The sequence below is a fragment of the Phocoena sinus genome, chromosome 7, assembly GCF_008692025.1.
Source record: "Phocoena sinus isolate mPhoSin1 chromosome 7, mPhoSin1.pri, whole genome shotgun sequence".
Lineage (NCBI taxonomy): Eukaryota > Metazoa > Chordata > Mammalia > Artiodactyla > Phocoenidae > Phocoena > Phocoena sinus.
The window spans coordinates 73,093,433-73,120,456 of NC_045769.1; the positions used below are offsets into that span (position 1 = coordinate 73,093,433).

General features: G+C 35.3%; 1 protein-coding gene across 20 annotated transcripts in view; it reads left to right on the forward strand.

Annotated features, from left to right (window-relative positions):
- The window catches only part of BAZ2B (bromodomain adjacent to zinc finger domain 2B), a 302,457-nt gene that overhangs the window by 176,024 nt on the left and 99,409 nt on the right, over positions 1 to 27,024 (forward strand). For 8 of the 20 annotated variants that reach the window (XM_032638481.1, XM_032638484.1, XM_032638486.1 and 5 more), the window contains 5 exons: positions 13,232 to 13,420; positions 17,800 to 17,967; positions 18,907 to 19,100; positions 23,940 to 24,143; positions 24,461 to 24,856. In XM_032638481.1, coding sequence (XP_032494372.1) covers positions 13,232 to 13,420; positions 17,800 to 17,967; positions 18,907 to 19,100; positions 23,940 to 24,143; positions 24,461 to 24,856 — 1,151 coding nt within the window. The remainder of the gene's footprint in view (positions 1 to 13,231; positions 13,421 to 17,799; positions 17,968 to 18,906; positions 19,101 to 23,939; positions 24,144 to 24,460; positions 24,857 to 27,024) is intronic. The other 12 variants (XM_032638490.1, XM_032638500.1, XM_032638487.1 and 9 more) reach the window with 3 other exon arrangements.

A 27,024-nucleotide genomic window follows, 5' to 3' on the forward strand; every position in this document is an offset into this window, starting at 1 on the left:
TACTATTCTATGTAATAATATAAGTTAAACCAAATAAAATAAATGCTTAACTCAAGATGATATGGCTCTTAACTGTCACAAAAGCAAATAACTATCAATTCTTTTTAAAGATTGCAAAAAACTTTTCAAGGGCTCCATTCCTCCTATACAGTATCATTAATTTTTCTGTATTTATTGGATCATGTCCATTAGTATAAAAGCATGCTCATAGTATCTCCCATCTTAAAAAATAATACACACCGAAAACCCTTCCCTCTTTCACCCCAAACACTCTTCTGGCAATTACTCTGTTTTCTCCCTTACTTTATAAACCAGACTTCTCAAAATACATAGTTGTATGTGCTTTATCCTTTTCCTCATCTTTTATGTATATCTTAGTCCACACCAGTGTCATTTTTCTGTCCTCATCTCACTCAACCTCTCGGAAGAATTGACACAATTGACCAGTCCTTCCTTCTTAAAAACCTTTTTTAGGGAAGAGTTTGTATCAAATTGATAATATTTCTTCTCTAAAAGTTTGGTAGAATCCACTCTGAAGTCATATGGGCTTGGAAGATTGTTGTTTTTTTGTTTGTTTTAATGTTGTTGTTGAGGATAATAAATCAGGAGTTCAACATTTTTTTTGGCCGCGCTTGTGTGGGCTGTGGGATTTTTTTAGTTCCCCATCCAGGGACTGAACCCGGGCCCTCGGCAGTGAGACCATGAAGTCCTAACCACTGGACCACCAGGGAATTCCCAGGAGTTCAACTTTCAAAATAGAAGTATAAAACTATTCAGGTTATCTTTTTCTTTGTGAGTGAGCTTTGTTAGTGATGTCTTTCAAGGAATTTGTCCATTTCCTCTAAGTCGTTGAATTTACAGGTACAGAGTTGTTCCAAATAGTACCTTATCCTGGGACTTCCCTGGTGGCGCAATGGTTAAGAATCTGCCTGCCGGGCTTCCCTGGTGGCGCAGTGGTTGGGAGTCCGCCTGCCGATGCAGGGGACATGGGTTCGTGCCCCGGTCCGGGAGGATCCCGCGTGCCGCGGAGCGGCTGGGCCCGTGAGCCATGGCCGCTGGGCTTGTGTGTCCGGAGCCTGTGCTCCGCAGCGGGAGAGGCCACAACAGTGAGAGGCCCGCGCACAGCAAAAAAAAAAAGAATCTGCCTGCCAATGCAGGGGACATGGGTTCGAGCCCTGGTCCAGGAAGATCCCACATGCTGCAGAGCAACTAAGCCTGTGCGCCACAACTACTGAGCCTCCACTGTAGAACCCGTGAGCCACACTACTGAGCCCACGTGCCACAACTACTGAAGTCCACGCGCCTAGAGCCCATGCTCCACAACAAGAGAAGCCATCGCAATGAGAAGCCCGCGCACCACAACAGAGAGGCTCCTGCTCGCCGCAACTAGAGAAAACCCGCGCACAGCAACGAAGACCCAACGCAGCCAAAATATTAATTAATTAATTTAAAAAATAGTACCTTATCCTTTGAATGTCTCTAGGATTTGTAATGATGTCTTATCTTTCATTATTGATATTAATAATTTGTGCTCTTTTTTCCTTTTATTAATCTTTTTGACAAACTAGATTTTGGTTTCATTGATTTTTTTTTCCCGATATTCTGTTTTCTGTTTCATTGATTTCTGCCCTTTATTATTTCCTTTAGTTTTTCCATGGGTGGGATTTCCTCATCTTTTCTCCTGATTTCTTGAAGAGAAAACTTAGATCATTTATGTTAGACCTTTCTCCTTTTCTTATATATGCATTTAACGCTATGAATTTCCCTTTTAAATACAACTATAGCCGCTTCCCATAACTTTTGATAGTTTTCATTTCATTATCATTCTAGTAAAAATATTTTGTATTTTCCTTTGTGAATTCTTCTTTGACTGATGGGTTGTTTAAAAGTCAGTAATTTAACATTTAAATGTTAAATGTTTCAGTTGATGTCCATTTTAGTTTTATTGTGGTCAAAAAACATACTAATGATATGTGCTCTGTTTTTTGGCTTCCCACTGCCACTTTTGCAGACTGGGCCCCTGTGGGTCTCCTCTGTGCCTGTGAAAGTTGTTGGGTCAGCCAACTACGTGGCAGAGATGCATCTCTTTCTCTTTGTGGTTTCCTTGCTCCTAAGATTACCCCTTGATTTCCAGCTGCTCTGCCAGCTTTTGACTCTGTTCTCTGACACTTCAGGCTTTCTAATCATGGTGAAGGTATGCACTCAATTAAGGAATACATCAAATTGAACAGATCTGCTGTGTGTAGCTCTGTCTTTCTGTACGTTCTCTCCTGGCTATTTTGTGGTGCCCCATGCACAGTGTACTTTTAGCTAGGCACTTGGAACGTTTAATCTCTGAATTTGAGTCTCCTTCTTTCTGTGGTTTGATCACTGCCAAGATTTCCCCTTTAAATTTCCTGATTTCCTGATGTTTTCTTAGTCCTGGAGTCTGACCTCTGGCACCTTTAGTTGATAAGCCTGCTGTTTCATCTTCCACTGTTTTCTGGAGTTATAGCTGTGAGGTTTAGACAGCAGTATCAGACCAGAAAGCCACAAAGTCACACTTCTCACCCCTTCTTGTTACCATTTTTTCCAGATTAAACTTTCCCCTGACTTTTCTCTGCTTTTGGATGCTTTCCAATATCTTTAGTTTTGTTGTTGTTGTTTTTTGATATTTATTTATTTATTTGGCTGCACCAGGTCTTAGTTGTGGCACGCGGGACCTTTTAGTTGCTGCATGCGGGCTCTTAGTTGCGGCATGCGGGATCTAGTTCCCTGACCAGGGGTTGAACCCCCAGGGTCCCTGCATTGGGGGTGCAGAGTCTTAATCACTGGACCACCAGGAAATCCCTTCTTGTTGTTTTAAATCACATTTTAAAAATTATTTTCTGTGGATGATTTGTGTGGCCACTTCACTACTACTCCACCTTTACCTGAAATTGTCCCCCGCAAAACGAATCACTTTCTTTTTTAAAAAAATTTTCACCTGAGACTCCAGGGGTGACATGTGATACAATCTAGCCAATCCAAACATCATATTTCCCACACAACGATGGTTAAGTGATTGGTTAAGGAAGGCACATGAGACTAATCAAAGGCAAAGAGATTCTGTTCTAGGATTTTTACTGGGACTGGTGAGGGAGGATACCCTTTTGTCCCACAAACCTAAAAGGAAGGGCCTATCTGAGGAAGTAGAGCCAAGAGACGAAAGAGAAATTAAGTCCCAGTAAGCTTTCAGCCAACCTTCTTTATCTGAAGTGTGCCTTTTCCAAATGCTTTTATGTTATATGAATCAATACGTTTACCTTTCACTTAGCCATTTTGAGCTGGATGTTTTGTACTTTTCAACCTAACTGATATACCCTCCATGATCGAATCCCAACTCAGGGTCTCAACCATGTTCTCTCTTTGTCTTAGAGGAACTGCATAAGGCTGATTTTCATGCTTTGTCTCAGGTTAAGTGTCCTGAGACATTAGAGAAGTCTCCTCTGTTCATAGTGTCTAAGTAATTGCTCTACTATTACCTGTTTTTGCACCTAGTAATTTCCTCCGTAGTACTCTTAACAGTTTATAATTATAGATTTGGTGTTGTTTTACTTATTTGTCCCTTCTACATTTAAAAGGCAGGGACGATATGGTTTTTTTTTATTGATATGTATCCAGTCAGTGCCTGGCACAAAATATATGCTCAAGAAACAATTGTTGAAGAAAGGGAGGGAAGGAGAGGTGAACTCGCAGGAATAGGACTTGCAAATTAAATGATAAATTTACTCTAATTAATAAGTTTTCTAGGCTGTATTATGCTTTGCTCTGGTAATACCAAATAACTGTGCTGATTTTAGTTAGAGATGGGCATTATAAGCCACAAGGTAAAGAATCTTAAAAGATCAGACCTTACTGACGAGGCATTGAATAAATAAACCCTGAAAATACAAAGTTATTAATTAGAACTTCTTATTTAAAAGATGGAGCTTACGTTTACAGTCAATAGAGAATCGTCAAGAGAATGAGATAGGCTTATTCTTGAGGGTTTGGATATAAAGACAAAGTTTTAGTCTCTTTGAGTATTTATATTATAGTATGAACTCTTATAACAATAATTGTTTTTTAGTTGTCTATATTCTAGATATCTCTAAGTCACAAATAAAGGCCCTGGAATGTTCAACTGTCTAGCTTTTTTTGCCTTTCAGTAGATTTATTTAATGAAGGGTTTGATCACAAGGCACCAGGTATTTTTGAAATATATTTTACCTAACTTTAAAATATATATATATATATATATTTATTTATTTATGGCTTCTTTGAGTCTTCGTTGCTGTGCGCAGGCTCTCTCTAGTTGTGGCGAGCAGGGGCTACTCTTCCTTGCGGTGAGTGCGCTTCTCATGGCAGTGGCTTCTCTCATTGCAGAACATGGGCTGTAGGAGCACGGGCTTCCGTAGTTGTGGCATGCAGGTTCAGTAGTTGTGGCTCACAGGCTCTAGAGTGCAGGCTCAGTAGTTGTGGTGCACGGGCTTAGTTGCTTCGCGGTATGTGGGATCTTCCCAGACCAGGGCTCAAACCCGTGTCCCTTACATTGGCAGGCGGATTCTTAACCACTGCGCCACTAGGGGAGTCCTTACCTAACTAACTTTCATGAGTAGAACTTCAGAGTTTTAATTAGAATTTTATAGGTAAATTACTAAGGAAAGGTAATGCCTTCAAATCAACTAAGTAATCTTAAAAATGAACCTAGGGTTATGGATAAAATTGTTTCTTCCTCCCTCCAAAAATATGTTGAAGTCTTAATCCCTGGTTCCTTAGAATGTGACCTGTTTGGAAATTGGGTCCTTAAAAGAGGTAATCAAGTTAAAATGAGGTTATTAGGGTGAGCTCTAAACCAAAATGACTGGTATCCTTATTAAAATGGGGGAATTTAGACACAGAGATGTGTACAGAAAGAAGCCCATGTGAAGACATAGGAAAAATGCCTGAGGTTACCAAAAGTTAGGAGAGAAGGATGGAACAGATCCTTCTTTAGTACCTTCAGAGGGAGCATGGCCTTGCCCACACCCTGCTTTCAGACTTTTGTAGCTCCAGAACTGAGCCAATAAATTTCTGTTGTTCTAAGTCACCCAGTTTGTGGTACTTTGTTATGGCAGCCCCAGCAAATTAATATATGACTTTTATTTTAATGCACTACCATTTTTGATGATTAGCTGTACTTTGCAGGTTGTAAACTAGAGGCTGATTTTACAATGCTGATTGTTTAAAGAACTAGAGAAAAGAGTTTAAAGACATGTTGCAACAAGTTTATGTAGCAATGAAAGGTGTGTTTTTCAAAGTTGGTTTTAGTAATTTTTGTTCATTATGGGAAATCTAAGACTTCTTTATTGAAACATAAGTAAAATAAGATTTTAGAATTAGATTGTTTTCACTGTTATTTTTTATATTTCATTATAAAAATAAAGTACATCTATATAGAAACATAAATAAAATATAGTGTAATTTTAGTATTTTAATCTGTGAACTCTAAATTCTTTCATTAGATGTAACAAAAATGCTTTTTTATAAAAGAGCAGCTGCTCCTATCTTTGAAGAATAGTCATTTGCCTGAAGTTTGATACATATTGGCTGAACTGAATCAAAATCTTGTTCACCATGTTCAGTGTTATGTAGAGTAGTAGATTTTGTTCCCAAGGCTACCTAGACTTTTTTTTTTTTTTTTTTTTTTGGCTGTGTTGGGTCTTCGTTGCTGCGTGCGGGCTTTCTCAAGTTGAGGCGAGCGGGGGCTACTCTTCACTGTGGCGTGTGGGCTCCTCACTGTGGTGGCTTCTCTTGCTGCGGAGCACAGGCTCTAGGTGCGTGGGCTTCAGTAGTTGTGGCACACGGGCTCAGTAGTTGTGGCTCACCAGCTCTAGAGCGCAGGCTCCGTAGTTGTGGCGCACGGGCTTAGTTGCTTCATGGCATGTGGGATCTTCCCGGACCAGAGCTTGAACCCGTGTCCCCTGCAATGGCAGGCGGATTCTTAACCACTGCGCCACCAGGGAAGCCCTACCTAGACTTTTAATGATTTTTTTTCCTAATGAAAAGACTGTTTGAAAGTAAATTAGTAACTTTATATTGAATCCTGGCAGATACTAACTTAACCGAGTGATCAAAGTTAATATCACCAGTACCATATAGCAACATCACAGACCCCAGATATGTTGTGCTGAGAAGGACACATTGGGTACTCTTCCCAATCATGTTTAACCTCTTCTAATCATGAGAAAGCATCAGACAAACCCACGTTGAGATACATTCTACAAACTACCTGACTAGTACTCTTTAATGTATCAAGGTCATGAAAGACAAGACTGAGGAACTGTCACAAATTGGAGAAAATTAAGGAGACACAGTAACTAAATGCAATGTGAGATCCTAGATTGGACCTTAGCACAGGAAAATGACACTAGTGGAAAAACTAATGAGATCTGAATAAATTCTTTATTTTAGTTAATTAATCGGGGTTAACTTCTTGGCTTTGAAAATTATTTTTTATCATATAAGATGTTAACATAGGGGAAGTTGGAACTCTGTACTATTTTTGCAACTCTTGTAAGTCTAAAACAATCTCAAAGCAAATACTTAAAAATAAAATGAAAGACTTTATTTCCATACCATGCTTTTCTAATGTTAAAATGTAAAGGTTAACTACTAAAAAAGTTATGAGAATAAAGGAATGAAATGAAGATTATTGGGGGGAATATTTTGTCACCATTAGCTATAGAATTCTTTCTGTTTGTTCTTTAATCAAAGTTCAAGTTTGTAGAATTTGTACATTGTGAGTTTCAGAATATTTAAACATTAATATGTTGAAGAATTTAAAAATATGGGCCAGTAATTTGAGCATTTCTTTAATTTACAGTAATTTCACTTTGTTTATTACACGCAGTTATTACTAGTGTTAAAGTACTCTTGTAACCTATATTTAAATGTGCTACCATTTTTGATGATTAACCATACTTTGCAGGTTGTATACTAGAGGCTGATTTTGCAATGCTGTAAAATGTGCTAACAGTTTAAAGAACTAGAGATAAGAGTTAGAAGACATGCTGCAACAAGTTTGTGTAGCAGTGAAAAAGTAAAGGCATTTTTAGCACACAAAAAACAGCATAGGTAGAATTCTGTCATAGTAAGCAGTCTCCTTGATTTTTTAAAAAAGATTAGACGCTTTAGGATACTTATTCCTTATAATCATTTTGTTTTAATTTGCTATTTGGGCTTTTCCTGATTGATAGGAGATTTGTCCACTGGTAGTGTAGGTTCAAGACATTAGTACAGTATTTATATTATTTTGTTCTTGTGGGAGGGAAAAACCTTATCGTGTCGCTGCGTGAAGTTCATTAATATTAGTAAAGACACTTGCAGTTACCGTGCATTGCTACTGAGACACTGGCATTTTGTGTAACTGCTTTTAATCACTTACATATAGATTGGCTGGTACAATCTGAAAAGCTCTGCTAAAACGTAGTCAGCTTACTATAACGTAAGTTGAGGATTTAGACATTACAGACATATATTTTCATTATGCAGTACGTGCACATTGTTACCTGTCAGTTAAAATGGAAACTAATAAAAGTTGCATCTATAATATTGAAACTACGCTTGAATGTTAATATCTGTAAAAAAGAATAATTATGGTGTTCTAAAACTGTTTTCATTTTATGAAGTAATTTATCAGTTTGCAAATGTGTTCTTTGAGCAAAATTGAAGAGTTTTAATCATAACAGGTTTTTATTTGGGGGGATCTTCTGATATTAGGTATATTAATGTAGAAAAAAGTTACTTCTCCAAAAGTAGGGCATGCTAATATCCAAATAATTTTATTTTTGTAGTCATAAATCTAATAGAGCTGGTTTGGCTTGTGTTGTCTTTTGTTTCCTATAAGAAGATATTCTGTTCTTTTGTTAATACAGAATATGCTTTGTTGTAAATGTAGTTGTAGAGTTCACTGAGTCATCTCCAGTCTGTGATCAAAAATCTCCTTGTGAACAAACAGTAGCTTGAAGTTTCAAGACAGTTGGAGAAGGCGAAGGGCATTGTCCTGGCAATGAAACCAAAGGGTGTAACCGAAACAGCACCGTCTTGCTGTATAACAAGATTAAAGCCACAACATAGATGTCATTAAATTAGCTTCTAATTACCCAAAGAGCTTTTAGTTACATTGTGAATGCTTTTTATAATTGGAACAGAGAAAAAATGTGATATATTTTTATCACTTAAAAATGACTCCTGGTTATTCTAGCTTTTTAAAGGAAGAGAGAAACAAAGAATTGAAAACTACCATTTTAGAGTTATCCACAGCAGGTATTATTATGAAGTATTATCCCTGCAACTGCTAACAGTTTGCTTTATACAGTGTTTTGTACAGAGTAAAAATGATTAAAAAATGATTCTTTCCTTTATACCCTTATACTCTAGTAATGGTATGATGAAAGATTGTGAATAATCATGAATATTCAAAGGAGGTCCGAAACATATCTGTCTGGGAGATTCAGGAATACTTCTTGGGCAATATTTTTTTGAGATGATTATGAAAGGATAGTTAAGGTTATAAAAGGCAAAAGAAGTCAAAGAGCATGTTATATAAGCATGGAGGGTCTGAAGAAGAAGAAATAATGTGACCCAAAATACAACAGTGGGAAACATTCATTAAGTACCTGTTATATTTCAGATTATGCCAGGTATTGGGGATTACCGAGATGAATGAGATTCAGTTTTGCTCTCAGGGAGCTAAAATCCTAGTTTAGAATTCATGTGCATAGAAGTGATAGTTAAAATAGTGGAAGCCCATGAAATGACTGAGGAAGAAAATATAAAGAGGAAAAAAGAGACAGTTGGACAAAATCTTTAAGAATCTTACATTTAGAAAAAAGAAAACCCAGTAAAGTGGACAGTAGTATTATGGAAAAATATAGTTAAGAAGAACATCAAGGGCTTCCCTGGTGGCGCAGTGGTTGAGAGTCCGCCTGCCGATGCAGGGGACACGGGTTCATGCCCCGGTCCGGGAAGATCCCACATGCCGCGGAGCAGCTGGGCCCGTGAGCCATGGCCGCTGAGCCTGTGCATCCGGAGCCTGTGCTCTGCAACGGGAGAGGCCACAACAGTGAGAGGCCCGTGTACCGTTAAAAAAAAAAAAAAAGAAGAACATCAAAATAATTCCATGACCCAGAGCTTAAGGGTAAACATGGGTTTTAATAAGGGAGAGGTAATTAGCAATGCCAGATTTATAGAGACAGGTTAAAAATGAGAAGGGTGGGGCTTCCCTGGTGGCGCGGTGGTTGGGAGTCCGCCTGCCGATGCAGGGGACACGGGTTCGTGCCCCGGTCTGGGAGGATCCCACATGCCGCGGGGTGGCTCGGCCCGTGGGCCATGGCCGCTGAGCCTGCGCGCCCGGAGCCCGTGCTCCGCAATGGGAGGGGCCACAGCAGTGAGAGGCCCGCATACTGCAAAAAAAAAAAAAAAAAAAAAAAATGAGAAGGGCAAAGGTTAATGGAATCTAGTGGTTAGGAAAACTTAAGTTCCTTTACAGACAAAATGGAAAGGAGACTTGGACTTGGCACAGCTATTAAAGATTCTGAGAAGTGAGGAGGAAGTAGACATACAAGTGTAAGAGTTTTCTTTCAAGGTTAACAAGGAGAGATGCCGAGATGGGATTGAGAGGGAAGGAGATAGATAGGGTCAAGGGACTGGTAGAAGATTGAGAGAGACCAACGGTCATGCTGAGAAATAAGGAAATGGAAATGTGGAAACCATGTAGAGTAAAATTTAAGAATTTAAGAACTTGGAGGTGGTAGAATTTTATGTGATCAAATCCAACATGTGGCCTAAATAGAATCAAGGAGAAATAAAAGGCCAAATGGTAATTAAAAAAAAATTAGGACTCAGGGTTGGTGACATGTAAGGCAAAAGGAAACTAGTAAGAAGCATCCTTGCAAGTTTAAATGAAAATTCAGGACAACTTCCTATTCTGATGAAGCCCTTTGGAATCAGTCCCATGGATGTGCCTCTTCTGCTCTTAATGAGTAATCAGTTCACTCAACAGATATTTATTGTATATCTACTATGTACAAGACACTGTTTTAGGTATTTGGGATCTGTTACTAAGTCCTGTATGTGACAGTACCAGTTTATAATATTAAAATATTAACTAACTTGTTTTATACATTGTGGTATGAAAAACAGTCTTATACTATTTCAGTTATGTTGAAACCATTGAGTTCCTTAAGACTAGGGATTATGTCTTATTCATCCTTGTATGCTAATTACTAAATGTAGCACCTGGTGCTTAATAGATATGTTCATGAAATGTGTGAATTATGGAAACTGTTGAATAAAGAACAGTAATTCTGGAAGGTTTTTACATGGGATTAGTGGCTGGCTTTTTTTTTTAAAGGCAGTGGCAAAAACAATACTTAATGAGAAAGATACACTTTTGTATCACTGACTTGTATATTCTTGCTATAAAGGCAAAATTTAGTAAAGATTATTAAATGTAATATGAAATTATTTCTCTTCTGTTGTATAACTTTATCCATGTAAAGCAAAGAAAATCTCTAATGTGTGTTTTTAATAATGCATGGTATCAATGTAATCATTATAATGTGGGCCTGATATTCTTTACTAAATACAGACGTGAACCTTTTCTTACCAACAAGGAATAGGCCCTATCGATTCTGTTGTCACTCGAGTACTTTCTATGCTTTAATTATCTTCAAAAGTTTTATAAGAAAGAATAAGAAAATAGAGTAAGGTAGCTTCTTCGTAATTTTGCTAGGCATAGATGTAACTCTGTGAACAAGACTATATTTTTTTCCCCAGTTTGAATCTATGGTGAATAAAGCTCATATTTTGTTGAAATTTTATATTCAGCTCTTTCTAGATATCACTCTTTTTAGAGTTAAAAAAAGAACTTTTAAAATTATCAAGTTGTGTAAGATTGATTCTTAATTATTGCTGCAAGAGTGACAACTTCATTCAGGTATGACTCATGTTTTCTGTTCTTGAGACTCCAAGGTTTAAGCTCATTTATTTCTTCACAATTAGAAAATTAATGTTTTAACTATACATCTAAGAATGCTGCTTACTAGCAAGTATTTCTATCAGTTTCTGACCCTTTATAATTTTAATGTGTTCTGAATTTTTATAATATTTTGTGTAGTTTTGAGCTTACCTCACAAAACTTTTTGTATTAAGTCACTGCTACATATATATAGTTGACAAATATAATTTAAGAACTTTTATTTTATAAAATATAAATGAAAAATGATTCTAAAATTCACAAACTGAATGTTTAGCTCAACTTGCTTATCAAGAAAACTGATGTAGAAGGAAATGTAACAGATCATAGTATGTTTATAAATAAAACATTTGATTAAGGACATGTCATTCAGGAAGTTGAATTGATTAGTGAGAATCGGGGATTTTATAGGCAATCACACGTGAAAATAAACACTGGCTCTTAATGTTATAGGCTCATTTTTTAGAGAAACTAGCTGGGTTTTTGAGAATTTGTTCATCCCCCCCCCAAAAAAAATTTACACAATCTTTCTGGTGCCATAGCACTAGTCTTAAAAATAATGATATTTGAGTAACCTCCTTTCTTCCAGTAGCATGCCCTATTTTGTTTTGACTTAACTTCAGTGCTAATTGCAGTCTAGAATTCTGATTACACAAAAGTACCAAATTCACAGATTTTCTGTTGAGGCTTTGATGAACAAAAACTAAGGTTGGCTGACTTAGAAAATATACTCAAGTTTGTATCCTTCCCTTGTTCTCCTCCCTCAGTTTCTTTGTGAGCCTTCCTTGTAAAAGCACTTTGAGGATCTTCCCTATGAGATCTACTTATTGCTTTGTTATAGTGGGACCTCAACCCTCAATCAGAACTTTTTACCTTGTAGGCTAATGTAAGATATACTTGATACAATCTATTTAAATCTTACTACTTCAATGAAAAATATAGTGTTATTTCAGTAAAGAATATAGGGCTTATATTAGTCAATGAGAGTACACTGTGACCTCTTTGATGACTTCCTCTTAGACCTCTTAGACCTCTTTGATGACTTCCTCTTAGTTTTCAGCGAATAAAAAAGCAAAGAGGAGGGATTTTGTTGATAACTAAATGATAACAAAGAATATACTTATTTTTAAGTTGTATTTTTTAATTTACTTTAAACATATTGTATTGAAACTATATTGTAGTGCATAGTCAGGTCTGATATAAACAGGATAATAAGGAAGCCTTATGTTTATTTTAACACAGAGCGCAATAGCTTTCATGCAGTAAATTCTTAAGATAGCCTGGAGTGTGGGTTTTTGATATTCTGTTTTCACAGTATCAAGCCAGGGAAACTTAATTATTTCCCAGAAGTAAAAGGAAGATTTCCAAGTATTAACAAATCTTCTGCCAAATCCTTACAAACTATGAAAAATAAGTTGTGTTTTTGATGGTATAACACTGCAACTTGGGGTTATGACACTTAGTACTAGATTCTCTTTAGAGTAAACGTAGAGATTGAAAAACCACACATTTGGATTGAATATGAACTTTCTATCACAATGTTTAAAAATGATTTTTATATTGATAACCACGCTCGGATGCATTTAGAAATAAATTAGTAAGTTTATTTATTAAATCTTTATGCTGTCGTATACATTGCCTTATCAGGCTAGAATATAATCCATTTTTGGTATCAACTCTCCTCACCTAAAAGATGTTCGATGGAGAACATAGCTTTAATTCTGGCACATGGAAACTAGGAACTCTTTGCCTAGAGTGTATGACAGTTTGAGTAATGAATTGGTGACAGATTCTGGATTTATTTTATTGATTTTCAACTTCGTATTAACTAGATGTTTTTATCTTCCTTCTTATGAGTAAAAAATTTTGATAAAATATTAATGTGCAGAAATGTATTAGCAGAAAGTTTGCCTCACCTCGGCAGGTTAAGCTTTACAATTAGTGAAAGTTATGTACTTAAAGCGTCATTCTCAAATCTCAAAATTCAAAGTAAATAAGGTTATACCATTCGTTTTAATTATTTTTAGAGTACTTTCATGTTTCTAGAAACATTCTGCAGGGTTTGAAGAACAGAAATGCAAAAGAAAAAAGGTATAATAAAAATTTAATAGATAAACTATTATAAATTTTAACCCACTATGAATGCTGAAATCAGATAAATCTCATCTGTTTTTTCTAGTACAACTTTAAGTGTGTTTTTTTCCCTCCCAGGACATTTATTCAGAGCAGCTGGGGATCACCTGTTTAACCTGTCCACAGTGTCGAGTGCCTTCCCAGTGGTCAGCCACCCAGTCTTTGGTCTGCATTCAGCCAGCTCAGGGCATTCAGAATTTGGTGGTTTGGGGACACTTGGTACACCCACAGCCTTAGCTGCACATCCCCAACTAGCGTCTTTTCCAGGTAAACATCTGTTACAAACAGTGTTCAAGGAAAGGAGGAAAGCTTGAAAATGTTCAAGCAGTAGTTTGGCAATTAACTTGAACAAAAAGAATAGTATTATGCCTGGTATATTAAAGCTCTTGTGCAAGAATTAACTCAGTCCTTTTTATCCTGTGCAAAAAAATAAAACACACTCTGTGCTAGGTGGCAGCACAACTGACTAGGTATTCAAGTGTTAAGCTAGAAAAATAGGCATCTGCCACAAAAGTGAGTAATTAGGCCAGGTTTTTGTCATGCTTTTTATTGAAGTAGAAAAGCATATGTATGAGAAGTATAGAGTTTGATTAATTATTCTCAGCTTTATTTGATTTTTTAAAAAAATATTTAACTTACAGTGGAAAACTGGAGTCCAGTTCTTATTATGAATATACTTTTATTTTGAGTTCTCATTTCTCTGCATTTATAAGTAAGATGAGCTTGGCTCTTAAATTTCTATTTTTTTCATATTTCATTAAAACAACCATAGATTTGCACCACTTGTGTGGCAGGAAGACCAGAATTATCCCAAATTCTACAGATTATGAGGATTCAGGAGTTCAGTAAGACACCAATTAAAGCTTAATTTAGACAAACATGCTGTAATTTCTCTTGTTATATTATTTTGAAAGTCTAAACTTTAATGTGTTTCCAGTGATTAACTTTACCTTAATAAATTTTAGTTAAGGATGCATGATTTACTGTTATAGAAAGTAGTTTAAAAATTAGAGCATAATTCAGAGACAAATAGATCTGAATTTAAATCTGGCTTTGTTACGTTTTAGCTGTGTGACCTTGATTGTACAAGTAATCTGACCTCTCAGCCTCAGTTTTCTCATCTGAAAAATGAGAATAACAATAATAATAATAATAGTATCTGCCTCTTAGGGTTCTTGTGAAGATTAAAGGCGATAAGCCATGTTTAGTGCTGAATGCAGTGTTTAGCACACCTAATTAGTATGTAATTGGTAGCCATCATTGTTTTTATTCTTGTCGAGTGTTTCTTTAAAAGAAAACAAGTATCTTGTTTGAATTATATATGTAGAATGGAAAGTTGGCTAAGTATATATTTCAAGTACTATTTCTTGAGTCATATTATTTCTTTAATTCAGAGAGGAGATAGTAATGTGGCTAGAAAGTTAAAACAAAGTCTTAAACTAAGTCTTGACATTTGCTTTAAAAATACTAATAGGAATCTATTTCAGTCAGTTTTGAGCATGGTTGCTTAGCGAGATGAGTATTCAATAGGTATTTGCTGAAATATAGTATTGCTGAATAAAAAATTAAAATAGGTAATAGTACTATAGATAGTTGCTAGTACCTTAAATTTTAAAAATTGTTTTATCATAGTTTATTGTATTTGATATAGTTTGATATATAAAGTATTAATTACTTTTGAGCATTTCTAAACCACAATGTAATTATTGTATAATTAAAATCAAATATCTTTTGCACCGAAAACATGGTTAACAGGTGTAAAGAGTTACTCATCTCAACTTCAATAATGTTGATACTTCCACTGTGTAGAAAAAAATTTTGATAACTTCCCTAGCCTACATAAACTATTCAGTCATTCATTTCTTATACAAAGTTCTTTGAGCATCTACTATGTTCTGTGCAGTAGGCCAAGCACTGAGGAATATACTAACATAATATATGTTATGTTGCTTATACTTTTTAGGAGATAGATAAACAGACAATTACAAGACAGAGTCTTTAGTGGTAAAAGTATGCCTGTATAAGCATACTTTTTTGCCAAGTGAACAGAGACTATGCCTTGTTTTAGAGGCCTCATTTGTTTAAGTTGTACGTTTTGTATAACTTAAATTTAAATTTTCTATGATTAGTTTTATTCAGAAGGGTAACCAAAATGCCAAAAATTTTAAATCACCTACTAAATAGATGAAGACACACAGGAAGAAATTACTAGGAATTTTAAAAGAGAAATAGTTTATTTTTAAATATTATCCACTTCTAAATGTGTCTGCATTTCAGATGACTAAATCAACACATGCAAATTACTTAATGGATATTAGTATAGTAAAGTTTTTTATATTGAAATAGTATTTCACGGTAAGTTCTTTTAAAACATTTACAGTTTTTAATCATTATATTTTTATATTACCGTGAATTTTCATGAAATATCTGGCTCTATCAAGTTTGAAAGATTTTTAAATTCTCCTGTCTTCTATGTTCAAATTGAGATTCAGTATATCCTCTGAAATATTAGAATCTTTCAGTTGAATATGATTAATGTTGTTACCATGCAGTTACTGCCCTTGAATACATTTAGAAATTCATCATGTGCTGGTTTATGTGATTCTTATTTTGTATATTTCATTTTATCAACAAGCTAGTTTGTGAGTGACTAAATTTTGTTTTTTTGTTTTCTTAAATTTGGAAGAGAAATAAGCTCATCACTTATCAAAAATTCTGTTATTTCCCATGAATTATTAGACATTTGTGAAGCTTGTGATCAGAAGCGCTATCTTTTTCATCTTTTTATTTAATTGATCTTATTTACCTGTATTTTTACTCATGGTGTCACCTTATTTATAACGTACACATTTTCCAGTTGTGTTTTTTTCTAATCCCTATTGTGTGCTTATTTACCATTGACATTCTAAGTACATTTTTATGTTGTTTCTGAGTTTGATTATGTCTAAAATATTTGAGTCTTATTACACTTTGACTGCCTTACCGATTTGTGGGTTGTTTACAAAGTCTGAACGTTCAACTGTAATGCTTTAATTATAGACTCTATTTTAAATAATATGAATATTTCAGGAAACTGAAGTTTCCTTTTTTATCAGCTATGTAGGACCTAGTTTTCAAACCTATAAATAACAACAGATTTCAGCTGTGCTAATACAAGCCCCAAGTACATAGTTTTTCTTCCTATCTACATACAGTTCTTTCATCTAAACAGTAGATAAATGATTTATGGTTTTGTATAGTTATTCTTGGTTCAGTTCCCATCATTCAGCCACTGCTGAATATACATTGGTGTCATTTCACTAGCAGTGCCTTCCTGCAGTGCAGAAGAATAGCTTTTGCAGTTTTCTGCTTATACTGTTTTTTAGACCTTTCAGAATGTCAGTTACCATGAACATTTCACTTTTTATTAAGCTCAACTTTTGTCTTTAGCTAATGAAGGTGAACATCACTTAACATCCTATTTTTAATAAAGAGATATTCCTAGAAAAGCTTTAAAGATCATATAATACAGTACACTGACAATATTGAATTTTTCCCATACTATATTATTGGGGGTTTTCCTCTAATTTTTTCGTGGTTATCAAGTCAATGAAAAGTATCCTATATCTCTTGGAAGATTAGCCTGAAAGGTAATAACTGATTTGGTAATCTAGCTGGTTAGCCAATTGGAAAATATTCTTTCTGAGATTTTACATGGGGCAATACAAGACTGTCCATTGGGTTATTTCAAATTTCTTCTTAATCTTCACCCTTCCCTAAATAATGTATTCTATAAAATTTGCCTTCTCTCCTTTTCTAAAAGTTTTAACTAAAAGCCACTGTTTGAATATCTAAATTGCATTTGATGATTTTCTACCATTTAGTCATTTTACATTGATAAAACATTGTTATCTGTAATTTATGAGAGGAAGTATAAATAAAATTCAGGCTTTCTTCATTAACTTTAAGGGGAGAAACTATAAATCTTTTATATTTTAATGTGACTTAACTTGTTTTAAAAATCTTCTTTGAAGCACTTTTCATTGCTTAGACACCACCCCCCCCCAAAAAAAAAGGCTTACTGATTTTGCTATCTCTATTGTTTTGAGTATAGGATGTTTTCTTCCATAAATGCATTTGAGATATGCTGGATTACAGTGGTCTTTGTATTATTATTTAAACCACCTGATTTATCAAAGCCAGCTTTATATTGTATGTAATTTAAGGAAATTCTTAACATAGGTTGTAGATGGTAACCTTAAATTCTAAGGTTTTTAAGTAGATTAAAATAGTCTTAAATATTGTTTCTTTACTAATTTAGAAAAATTATGATGTAAGTCATCAAAGAGTCAAATAGTTCTTTAATATTCCAAGTTTCCCATTTTATTTTTAAAACCATAGACTACTTTTGTTCTTCATAAATTTGAACTCAAGGAAGCTGCTAAGTGAAGATCCTTGGATACTGTCTTAATGAGCAGAATAATGAGTGTATAACTTCTAACCAGCTGTCTTATAATTAGAAAGATGATCAGAACTATGTGTAATTCAGCAATTGTGTTCCAAGATGAAATTTGAAATTTTTTTCAGGAATAAAATATAAAAAGCACTGTTAAATTAGCTAGAAAGTTAATTCAAATATTTTTGCTTGTTTGGTGTTTGGCTTTGAGGTGCAGAATGGTGGCGAACAACAGATGTTCATACGCGTGCAGGGACAACCTTCTTTCCACCATTACTGGGAATTCCACCACTGTTTGCTCCTCCAGCCCAGAATCATGATTCTTCTTCATTCCATTCGAGGGCTTCGGGAAAAAGTAATCGAAATGGTCCTGAAAAAGGTATCCATGTTAACTTTAAGTGAAGTACTACAAATCCTCCATTTCAATACCTATTTTTAATAGGGTTCACATTTAGTAACAATTATGGGGCATTGTGCTAGACACTTTCACATTGTCTTGCTTAATCCTTATAATAACTCTTTGAGATTGGAAGCATTGTCATTTTGCAGCTAAGGTTAAATAAGTTATTCAAGGAAGCACTGTTTACATGTTGACATTGCATAGCAGAATTTAACCCAGGTTTTCTAACTCCAGACTCCACTGCTTTTTCCTCTGTATCTCATTACCTCCTTCACGTTCACTCAATAAAATATATTACTTTTTCTGTAATTAAGCATTAAATTAATTAAAACTAATATGTTAGTACGCCTTTTTCTTTTAAATTGTCATTAATATTTCATAGTTGATAACTGTTGTTAGAATACATTTGCAAATTATAATAGCATTTTAGATGGTTTATTATTACCTTTCTTTTCACTTAAGTGTTTGGGGAGTTTGCTCCGAAAGGGGGAGTACTCGCATTTAATTATCTTTCTAAAAATTTTTTAATTGAAGTGAAATTCACATAAATGTAAAATTAACCATTTTAAACTGAACAATTCAGTGACATGTAATGCATTCATAGTGTTGTACAACAACCACCTCTATCTAGTTTCAAAACATTTTCATCACCCCGAAAGGAAACTTCATCCCCGTTAACCAGTTTCTCTCTATTATTCCCTCTCCCAGTCCCTGGCAACCACTAGCTTGCACTCTATCTCTATAGATTTACCTGTTGTGAATATCTCATATAGATGGAATCATAATTTGTGTCTGACTTCTTTCACTTAGCATAATGTTTTCAAGAGTCATCCACATTGTGGCATATGTCATTACTTCATTCCTTTTTATGGCTGAATAACATTCTCTTGCATAAATATATTTATTTTTACTTTCAAGGTGTAAATGGGTCAATAAATGGAAACAACACATCGTCTGTATGTGGTATCAACACATCTGTACTATCCACTACTGCTTCAAGTTCTGTGGGACAAACTAAAAGTATAAGCTCAGGTGGAGGAAATCGAAAGTGTAGTCAGGAACCAAACAAAACCCAGCCTTTGGATGCTAGAGCTGACAAAATCAAAGATAAGGTAAGTTGTTCTTTGAGGCACAAATATATAACAGATCGACACAAGTATTCTAAAGATCAAACCACCTGAATCTATGGAATAACTTTTTATGAATTATCAACTCCTATTTTTATAGATATTCATTTTTGCGGGGTGGTTTTAGTATTATGCATCTAAAAAATTAAAACTGTCAGCACCAGTATAAATAATACAAATAGTAGTCATAGATAAGATTTATTGAGAACTTAACACAGGCCAGTTCTGCTGTAATTGCTTTGCATATAATATCTATTTCAGTCCTCCTTATACCCATACTGAGGTAGGTACTATTATTATAAACTGGGAAAAAGAGCCCCCAAATAGTTGGCCATTAAGTGGTCAGGATTCAAAGTCAGGCAGATTGACTCCAGAGCCCATGCTTTAGGAAAACAAAAACAAAAAACCTTTCATTATGGAAAATTTCAAATATACACAGAAGACAGAATAGCATAATAATCCTGTGTACCCATTATTCAGTTTCAACAGTTACCATCTCATGGCCAATTATATTTCATCATAACCCCAGCTGAATTCTCCTTTTCTCCTTTGCCAGTTGGCACTATGTTAGACCTTGTCATTAGAGGGTCCTAGAGACACACTGGAAGAGGAAAATGCTTCTGTTCCTGGTTCAAGTGTTTTCTTTTTGGTCTTATGCTGTGGCTGCCAGTGGGTGGCTTCCTCACCAGCTGGCGGCCTCTCTGCCAGTTGTGTTCAGGAGACCCAGTAGTGTATACCGTCTAGTGAGTGTCACTGACATCCCAGCAGGCAGCTTATTAGTGAGTTTTTCTGGGATGCCAGTGGTTGGCTTTCTAGCTAACTTTACTGTCACCCCGATAGCAGATGCCCAGCAAGTTTTTCTGGCACTCCAGCAGGTGGTGTCTCCTGTGTACCAGCCTTGATCTGTGATACCTCAGTGAGCTTCTCTGCCATCCAGTGGGCAACAGCCACATCCTTTCCAACAAAGTCTGAAGTTCAGCCTTGGGTGAATGAGGGGTTGGAGAAGAAAGACCCTCTTCCAAGTTTATTTTAGTACTCTACCTCAGCCATACAGGAAGTGGTTCTTCCCTACATCGGCTATTCCGGTATTCTTTACAGGTCTCTTTCCCTCTTAGTAGTTCATATTCTGTTACTAGTTGTTGCTTCCTTATGATAAAATTTCGCTGTTCAAATTGATCATGTGGTTTCTGCCTCCTGACTAGACCTTGTCTGCTGTAGAAGCAGTATCAGGAGTAGGGTGGGTATGCAGATTGCACATGGTAAATTCACTCCAATATTCTGGTCACTCTAAGCCTTTGGATTTCCTCTTCCACATCATGCCAGGGAAGCTGTGACATTTCAACTTTACTAAGTATAGTTCACCACTGTGTCCAGATTTCATTCATCCAACCAAGTAAGCTGAGATACCTCCAGCTACAGGAGCTACCACATTATATCCAGAATTTCTAGTAAGTGTACCTGTATCGGTGAATTTGGTCTGCTCCTGTTGGTAATTTCTTCTTGAGAGAGAAGTCTTGGTTTATTCTGAGTTAAAGCCTTAGCATCAACTGCAAACATTTCGGAAACAAAGATAATAACTAGAGCAATGTCTTTTCGTCTACATTTTATAAAAACCACTTTCAGGGCCTGATTTTTCTGGGGGAAGAGAGTCAAAAGTTTGTGATACTGTAATACCACTTTCTCCATGACCTCAGCTATAATAATAAGGGAATTGAAAAGCTTGTGACACACCACAGCAAGAACAAGGTATGAGTAGTCACTGATTGCAGATAGCGCTGATCTGAACTTTAAATCTGAACAACATGCCTCCCAGGCTCCAATTTTTAACCCCAAGGAACTATTTTATCAAATTTTTCTTTGTCCTTTCTCAAGACAGCATTGAGCTCCATATATTTTCCAGGATCAGCTAAACAAATAAAGGTTTCTTCCCTCTTGCCCAGCATATTGTTACCACAGCAGCTGTAACAGTCTTTTAAAAACATAAGTGATTTTTTATCGTTTTAAAACATCCTGTGTTATCACTCTGTCTAATAGTTTCCTATCCCACTAAGAATAAAATCCTTGCCATGGCCCATAAGACCATGTGTGGTCTCACCCCTGCCAGTCCATCCAGCCTTATTTCCTACTGTTCTCTCCCAGGTTTCTGTGCTGTAGCAGGTCTAGCTGACTTTTCCATTCTTTGAACATGTCAGACTTGTTTCCAGCTCGTGGCTTTTGCCTTTGCTGTTTCCCCTGTCTTGAAAGGCCCTTTTATCTTTCTATGACTGGCTCTTGCTCTCCATTTAGGTCTCAGCTCAGAAGAGTCTTACCTGACAACTACATCTAAATGTCCATCCAGCATACACTGTCTACTCAATTATCCTGTTTTAGTCATGGTATTTATCACTGAAAAACCCTTATTTATAGTTTGTTGATTCTCTTCTCCCTGTTCCCATGAGAGCAGAGTTGCTGTCTGTTTATCACACCCTTGTATCCCCAGAGACTAGAGCAACTGTGCCTGATACATAATAGCCTTGAATATGTATTTGTTTTGCTCTTGAATGTAAGAAATATACAGTGAAATGAAAGTTCAAGGAGAGGGTTCTGAAAAGCTTTCCCAGGTTGGTTGGGGGTTGGAGTTTATTATCAATGAACTCTCCTTTGATCATTTTTTTGTGAACCTAAGAAGACTCATTTTTAAAATGTATAAATGACAGAAAAAAGACAGACTACCTAATTGTGAGCAGGCAAAAGGACCACCCTCACCCCCTGCACATGTTAATAGGGACCAAGGAGATGGGCTTGGTGATATTGAAATTCATTTTTCTCCAATACTTGGACTTGTCTACTCATGTCTACTTTTTTTTTTTAACATGGGTACTAAATTTGTTACTTTATAAAACACAAACCCTTTGCACACTGTCAGAGTATGCTCTGCAAAGACCACCTGCGCCAGAATCACATTAAGGGCTTGTTTCATACAGATCCCTGTGCCTGTTTGGAATTGGGACCCAGGAATCTGCTGGTTGCAGCAACTTCTGTGCTGAATATTATGCTCCCTAAAGCTTTAGAACCCGCATCTCTAGACCCACTCTTGGGGAGTATAGGACCCATCTGTCATGCTGCCTTTAAATTAAAACTACACAGATTACTTGGACATTGAAATAGGAGTTTATTTTTTTCTGCCAAATCACGGTAGCTCCCTCATTCCCTTCCTTACTTAGCCTCTACTAAATCCGAAAGTGATAACTTTGGATTTGACTTTCATAGTCAAATGAAATGACTTTCATAGTCTTGCTATACATGCTTAGAAAACTCAACAGCAGATTTTGGTTGCAAAGAAGGAGCGGTTTCTCTGCCAAATAAATGATAGGCTTAATGTTATTATATTACTATTGTTTCCCTTTAATCTCTGCTTTGGTCTTTCTCATCCTTTGATTTCCTTTATTCCAATTCACTTTCTGCTTTACTGTGAGGGAAGAAGGTAGCTCAGGGAATGATGGAAATATTAGCTTATTGAAGGGTGTGTCTGTGGAGGAAGCATTACAGTTGCTAGTTTGGAGCAGTTAACACAGTACCATGGCAAACAGAATATAACAGGAGTGACTCTCCTCACTCATGTATTTTATATGATTTAAATCAAATTTTAGAAGACACAAAGGAAAGAGTGTAGGTTTGCAATCTGTAACTACGGCTTCAACCTGGCATCCTGTTGTAGAGGTGTATTACTGTCTTTTATTCTCCAAACACAGTAGTTATGAAAGGCTGTATTTCTATTAAGGCCATAACTTTTCTAATTTGCTGCTTTTGTAATTTATTGCTGATTTTTCTGTATCTTGTTCTCTATTTTATCTACCAGCAAACACTATAGAAATGTTCCTAAGTAACTCTGGATTGTACTCAATCTTGTTGCTCTGTCGTTTTGACATTTCTCCTTTATAGTCTTCCTATTGGCAGAATTTTAACTTTTTCACTGTTATATAGTTATTAGTTATAATTCATCTCATTATTTTTCATCTTTTTATCCACTACCATTGTCTGTCCTTTAAACACACAACTTTCCTTTTATGCGACCAAATGTCCCTTTCCAGCTTCGGATTTTCATTGTCCTATAGGATTTTAAATGTTCCAGAAATTAATCTCCTTCTTTATCATATTTTTCTATCTTTTTGATTCAGAAATATTAAAAAACTTAAATTCCTTGACCCTAATTAAAGCAGCCCCTTAAGCCTTTTCTACCTATTTTGTCTTCTCTCCAGTACTTTTTACTATATGGGATTATTTGTTTTGAAATTACTCTCTGTCTAGTCCACCACCACCACCACTAGAATGTAAGTTTCTTGAAGGCAGAGGCTCATCTTAGACTTCATTGGAGTCCAGCACCTAGAAAGGTGTGTTTGGCTACTGACTCACTATTTGCACAAAGAAAGAAGACTAAAAGCTAAATGTAGAACATCAGTGTATGTAACCCTATCATAAATTGCTCTTTTTAATCTGTCCTACATTTCGAAGCATGGCAGTCATATGAGTGTGTATATATGTATACATATGTACATATATACACACTATATTGATGTTTTCAATATTCTGTACAGAATACTGTATAGCATATTGACAGAGTTTATACTTTTTACTGGAGAGTTCCTGTCAGATAAGTTAATTTGATCAGTTGGTTGACTAAATACCCTTAAAACATGTGACTTTTTACTTTTTTCTAAAATGACATTTTAGAAAAATGTTTTGAGATTGAAAATATCATTAAAAAATTAAAAGAGCATACCTCTTACTGAAACTTGAATTTTTTCCAAAAATAGAAGTCTTTTTAAAAATCTTGTCTTTATCCAGAAACCAAGGAAGAAAGCTATGGAAAGTTCTAGCAACAGTGATAGTGATTCAGGCACCTCATCAGACACATCAAGTGAAGGCATTAGTAGTAGTGATTCAGATGATCTAGAGGAAGATGAAGAAGAAGAAGATCAAAGTATTGAAGAAAGTGAAGATGATGATTCTGATTCAGAGAGTGAAGCACAACATAAAAGTAACAACCAGGTGGGTACAAATCATTTCATTGGCAATATCTACACATTATTCAAATTTAGGAATTAACTGTCTTATCTTAACTCTCAAAGTCTATAAACTTTAAAGTTAATCATTGCCTTTAGTTCTTCCTTTTGCATAAGAAAAAAAATGAGGTGGTGAAACACTTTTAAAGGAACATTTTGTGTATTTTTTAGTGAGTTTTGTATATCTACTGTAAGTCATTAGGAACACTTTTTTAAGTACCCTTTTTTTCCTCCATGTTTTACTCCTTGATGCTCTTTGTTTTAATAGACGTTAAGAAGTTGCCTTTTAATTTGTATTTACAGGTGCTATTACATGGTGTTTCAGACCCAAAAGCAGAAGGACAGAAAGCAACTGAAAAAGCCCAGGAAAAAAGAATACACCAGCCATTACCTCTTGTGTCTGAATCCCAGACTCACTCATCATTCCAATCCCAGCAGAAGCAGCCTCAGGTTTTGTCACAGCAGCTTCCATTTATTTTCCAAAGCTCTCAGGCAAAGGAGGAATCTGTGAACAAACACACAAGTGTAATACAGTCTACGGGATTGGTGTCCAATGTGAAACCTTTATCTTTGGTAAATCAAGCCAAAAAGGAAATTTACATGAAACTCATAGTTCCTTCTCCTGATGTACTTAAAGCAGGGAATAAAAATACCTCTGAAGAATCTAGTCCTTTGACCAGTGAATTGCGTTCCAAACGGGTGAGTTAAAAATTATTTACAGAAGAATTTTACTATTATAAAAACAGCTTTTATATAGTCTTATATAAGTTTAAACTGAATTCTACTCTTATTGTTATACTTTCTTAGTCACCAGGAATAGAATATGCACATCATAAAACTAAATTTCTCTGATTTTATATTTACATACACACCTGTTGAATGTATTTTTGGCAACACAGTCTTGTCATTTTTCCCCAGGTTTAATGATTTAGCAGTAAGGGGAGAAATATGTTTGTATTGGACATACTTTACAATTACTTTTGTTTAAAATCAATGTCCTTTTTTTTCTAATATTAGTATATTCTTTTTTAAAGAAATGAACTCGAGTCATTTACCTCTGTAGTCCTATAATTTGTCAATTTTAAGTATAAAAATCCTTTATAAACAATGCTTTTCCTTTACCATTCTTAATTAATTATACAAAATACAAAATATTTTTAGTAACGTTACTTCTATAAACACCAGAACCACTCTCATCAGAGAATTTTTTTCATCTTTATTTTCTTGCTGTTAGTTTTATATTATAATATTATATAGTCTACAGTCATATGTCCAGAAGAATCCTAGTAATTAAATAACCAGTGCTTTTTATTCTAGAACTCACCCAGACTAGAGAAAAAATATTATTTTTGAACACAGTCTCCTGTCTTTTGGTTATACAAATTACCAGTAGGCATCCTAATCATTGGAAAAGACCTGTAGAGCACTTACTGTTTTGCCAGCCATTCATTGTTTTAAGTGCTGAACATGCATTTACTCATTGGATACTAACATCTGTAAGTGCCACTAATAATATTATGTCCATTTTCAGATGATCAAATTGAGATTCATAAGACTTACATAACTCTCCCAAGATCACACTGCTAGTTGGTGATGGAGCTAGAATTCAAACCTAGGCAGTGTGGTACTAGAATCCTTGTTCTTAATCACTGTGGTATGCTGCCTTTCTTTCTCAAAAAAGTTGCAATGTCCTTGTCCACTGACTTTTATTTTACAGTGAAGAATTTCAGAACAAGGTTAAAGAAAAATGACTTGAGCAAATCAGGCTCTTTTGAGAATCTAAATGAGTAGTTCTCAAGACTAAGTGTACATTAGAATCACCTGGGAAACTTTAAAAATGAACTAACCACCTTAGAACAATTTAAAATCAGGATCTCTTGTGTTGAGACTGAGGTATTACATGTCTAAAAAGCCTCCCAAGTGACTCAAATGTGCAGCCAAATTTGAGAACCACTGATCTAAATGGAATGACCAGTGGTATCATAATATCACACATATGAGAACTTGTAATGCATGGGTCAATCATAAGGAGTTATTGGCATCACATTATTGACTCTCCTTGAGAAATTAAGCAAATTAAAAATCACACTGGGTTGTTTTTTCATTAATATATATTCCACTTTAAGACAAATGAATGTATAGAGCCACATCGAGTTACTTGCATTATGAAAGTTTTCTTAATTTTTTCAGTTTCTTAAATTCTTATTTAAAGATTTTCATATGACTGCCTATTAGAAAGTCATTTATTAAACACTTGCTTATTTAAATGTAGCCAAGCTAGGCTTTCTACACATAGGATCTTATGTAATCCTTACAAAATTGTGTCAGGTAAAGGAACTAAGGCTCAGAGAGGTTAAGTCACTTTTCAACATCATATAACAAGTTAAGAGCAGACAGGTTTTAAACCAAGATCATTCTGATTTCAAAGCCCATGATTAAGATGAAATAATTTGGTGTTTCTGAAATGATAATGGTTGTTAATGGGAAATATTTTATGTGAATGGGCATTCACAGTAGACTCAAATCTCAATGACTTTATCTACTTTTTATTGGTATCTACTATTGAGTTAAAGGGTATTTTTAGAAATATTTCTCTTATATCAGTTCTCTTTCTTTATGTGACAGTCTAACAGAATTTTGCTTGATTTCTTATGATAGTCTCAATTGTTTCATGCTTCCTGCTATGTATCTGGCTCCCACACTAGTCTTATGATTTTCTTCAGTGTTATTTAATCATTGGATCCTTTCATACCCTTATACTGTAGACATTTAATTTAAATCAATATACATTAATCATATATAAAGACCAGGAGTGAAAAATCTTTATCAAGTTTTGCCTAGTGGATTTTTTATGGCCTCACAGAGAC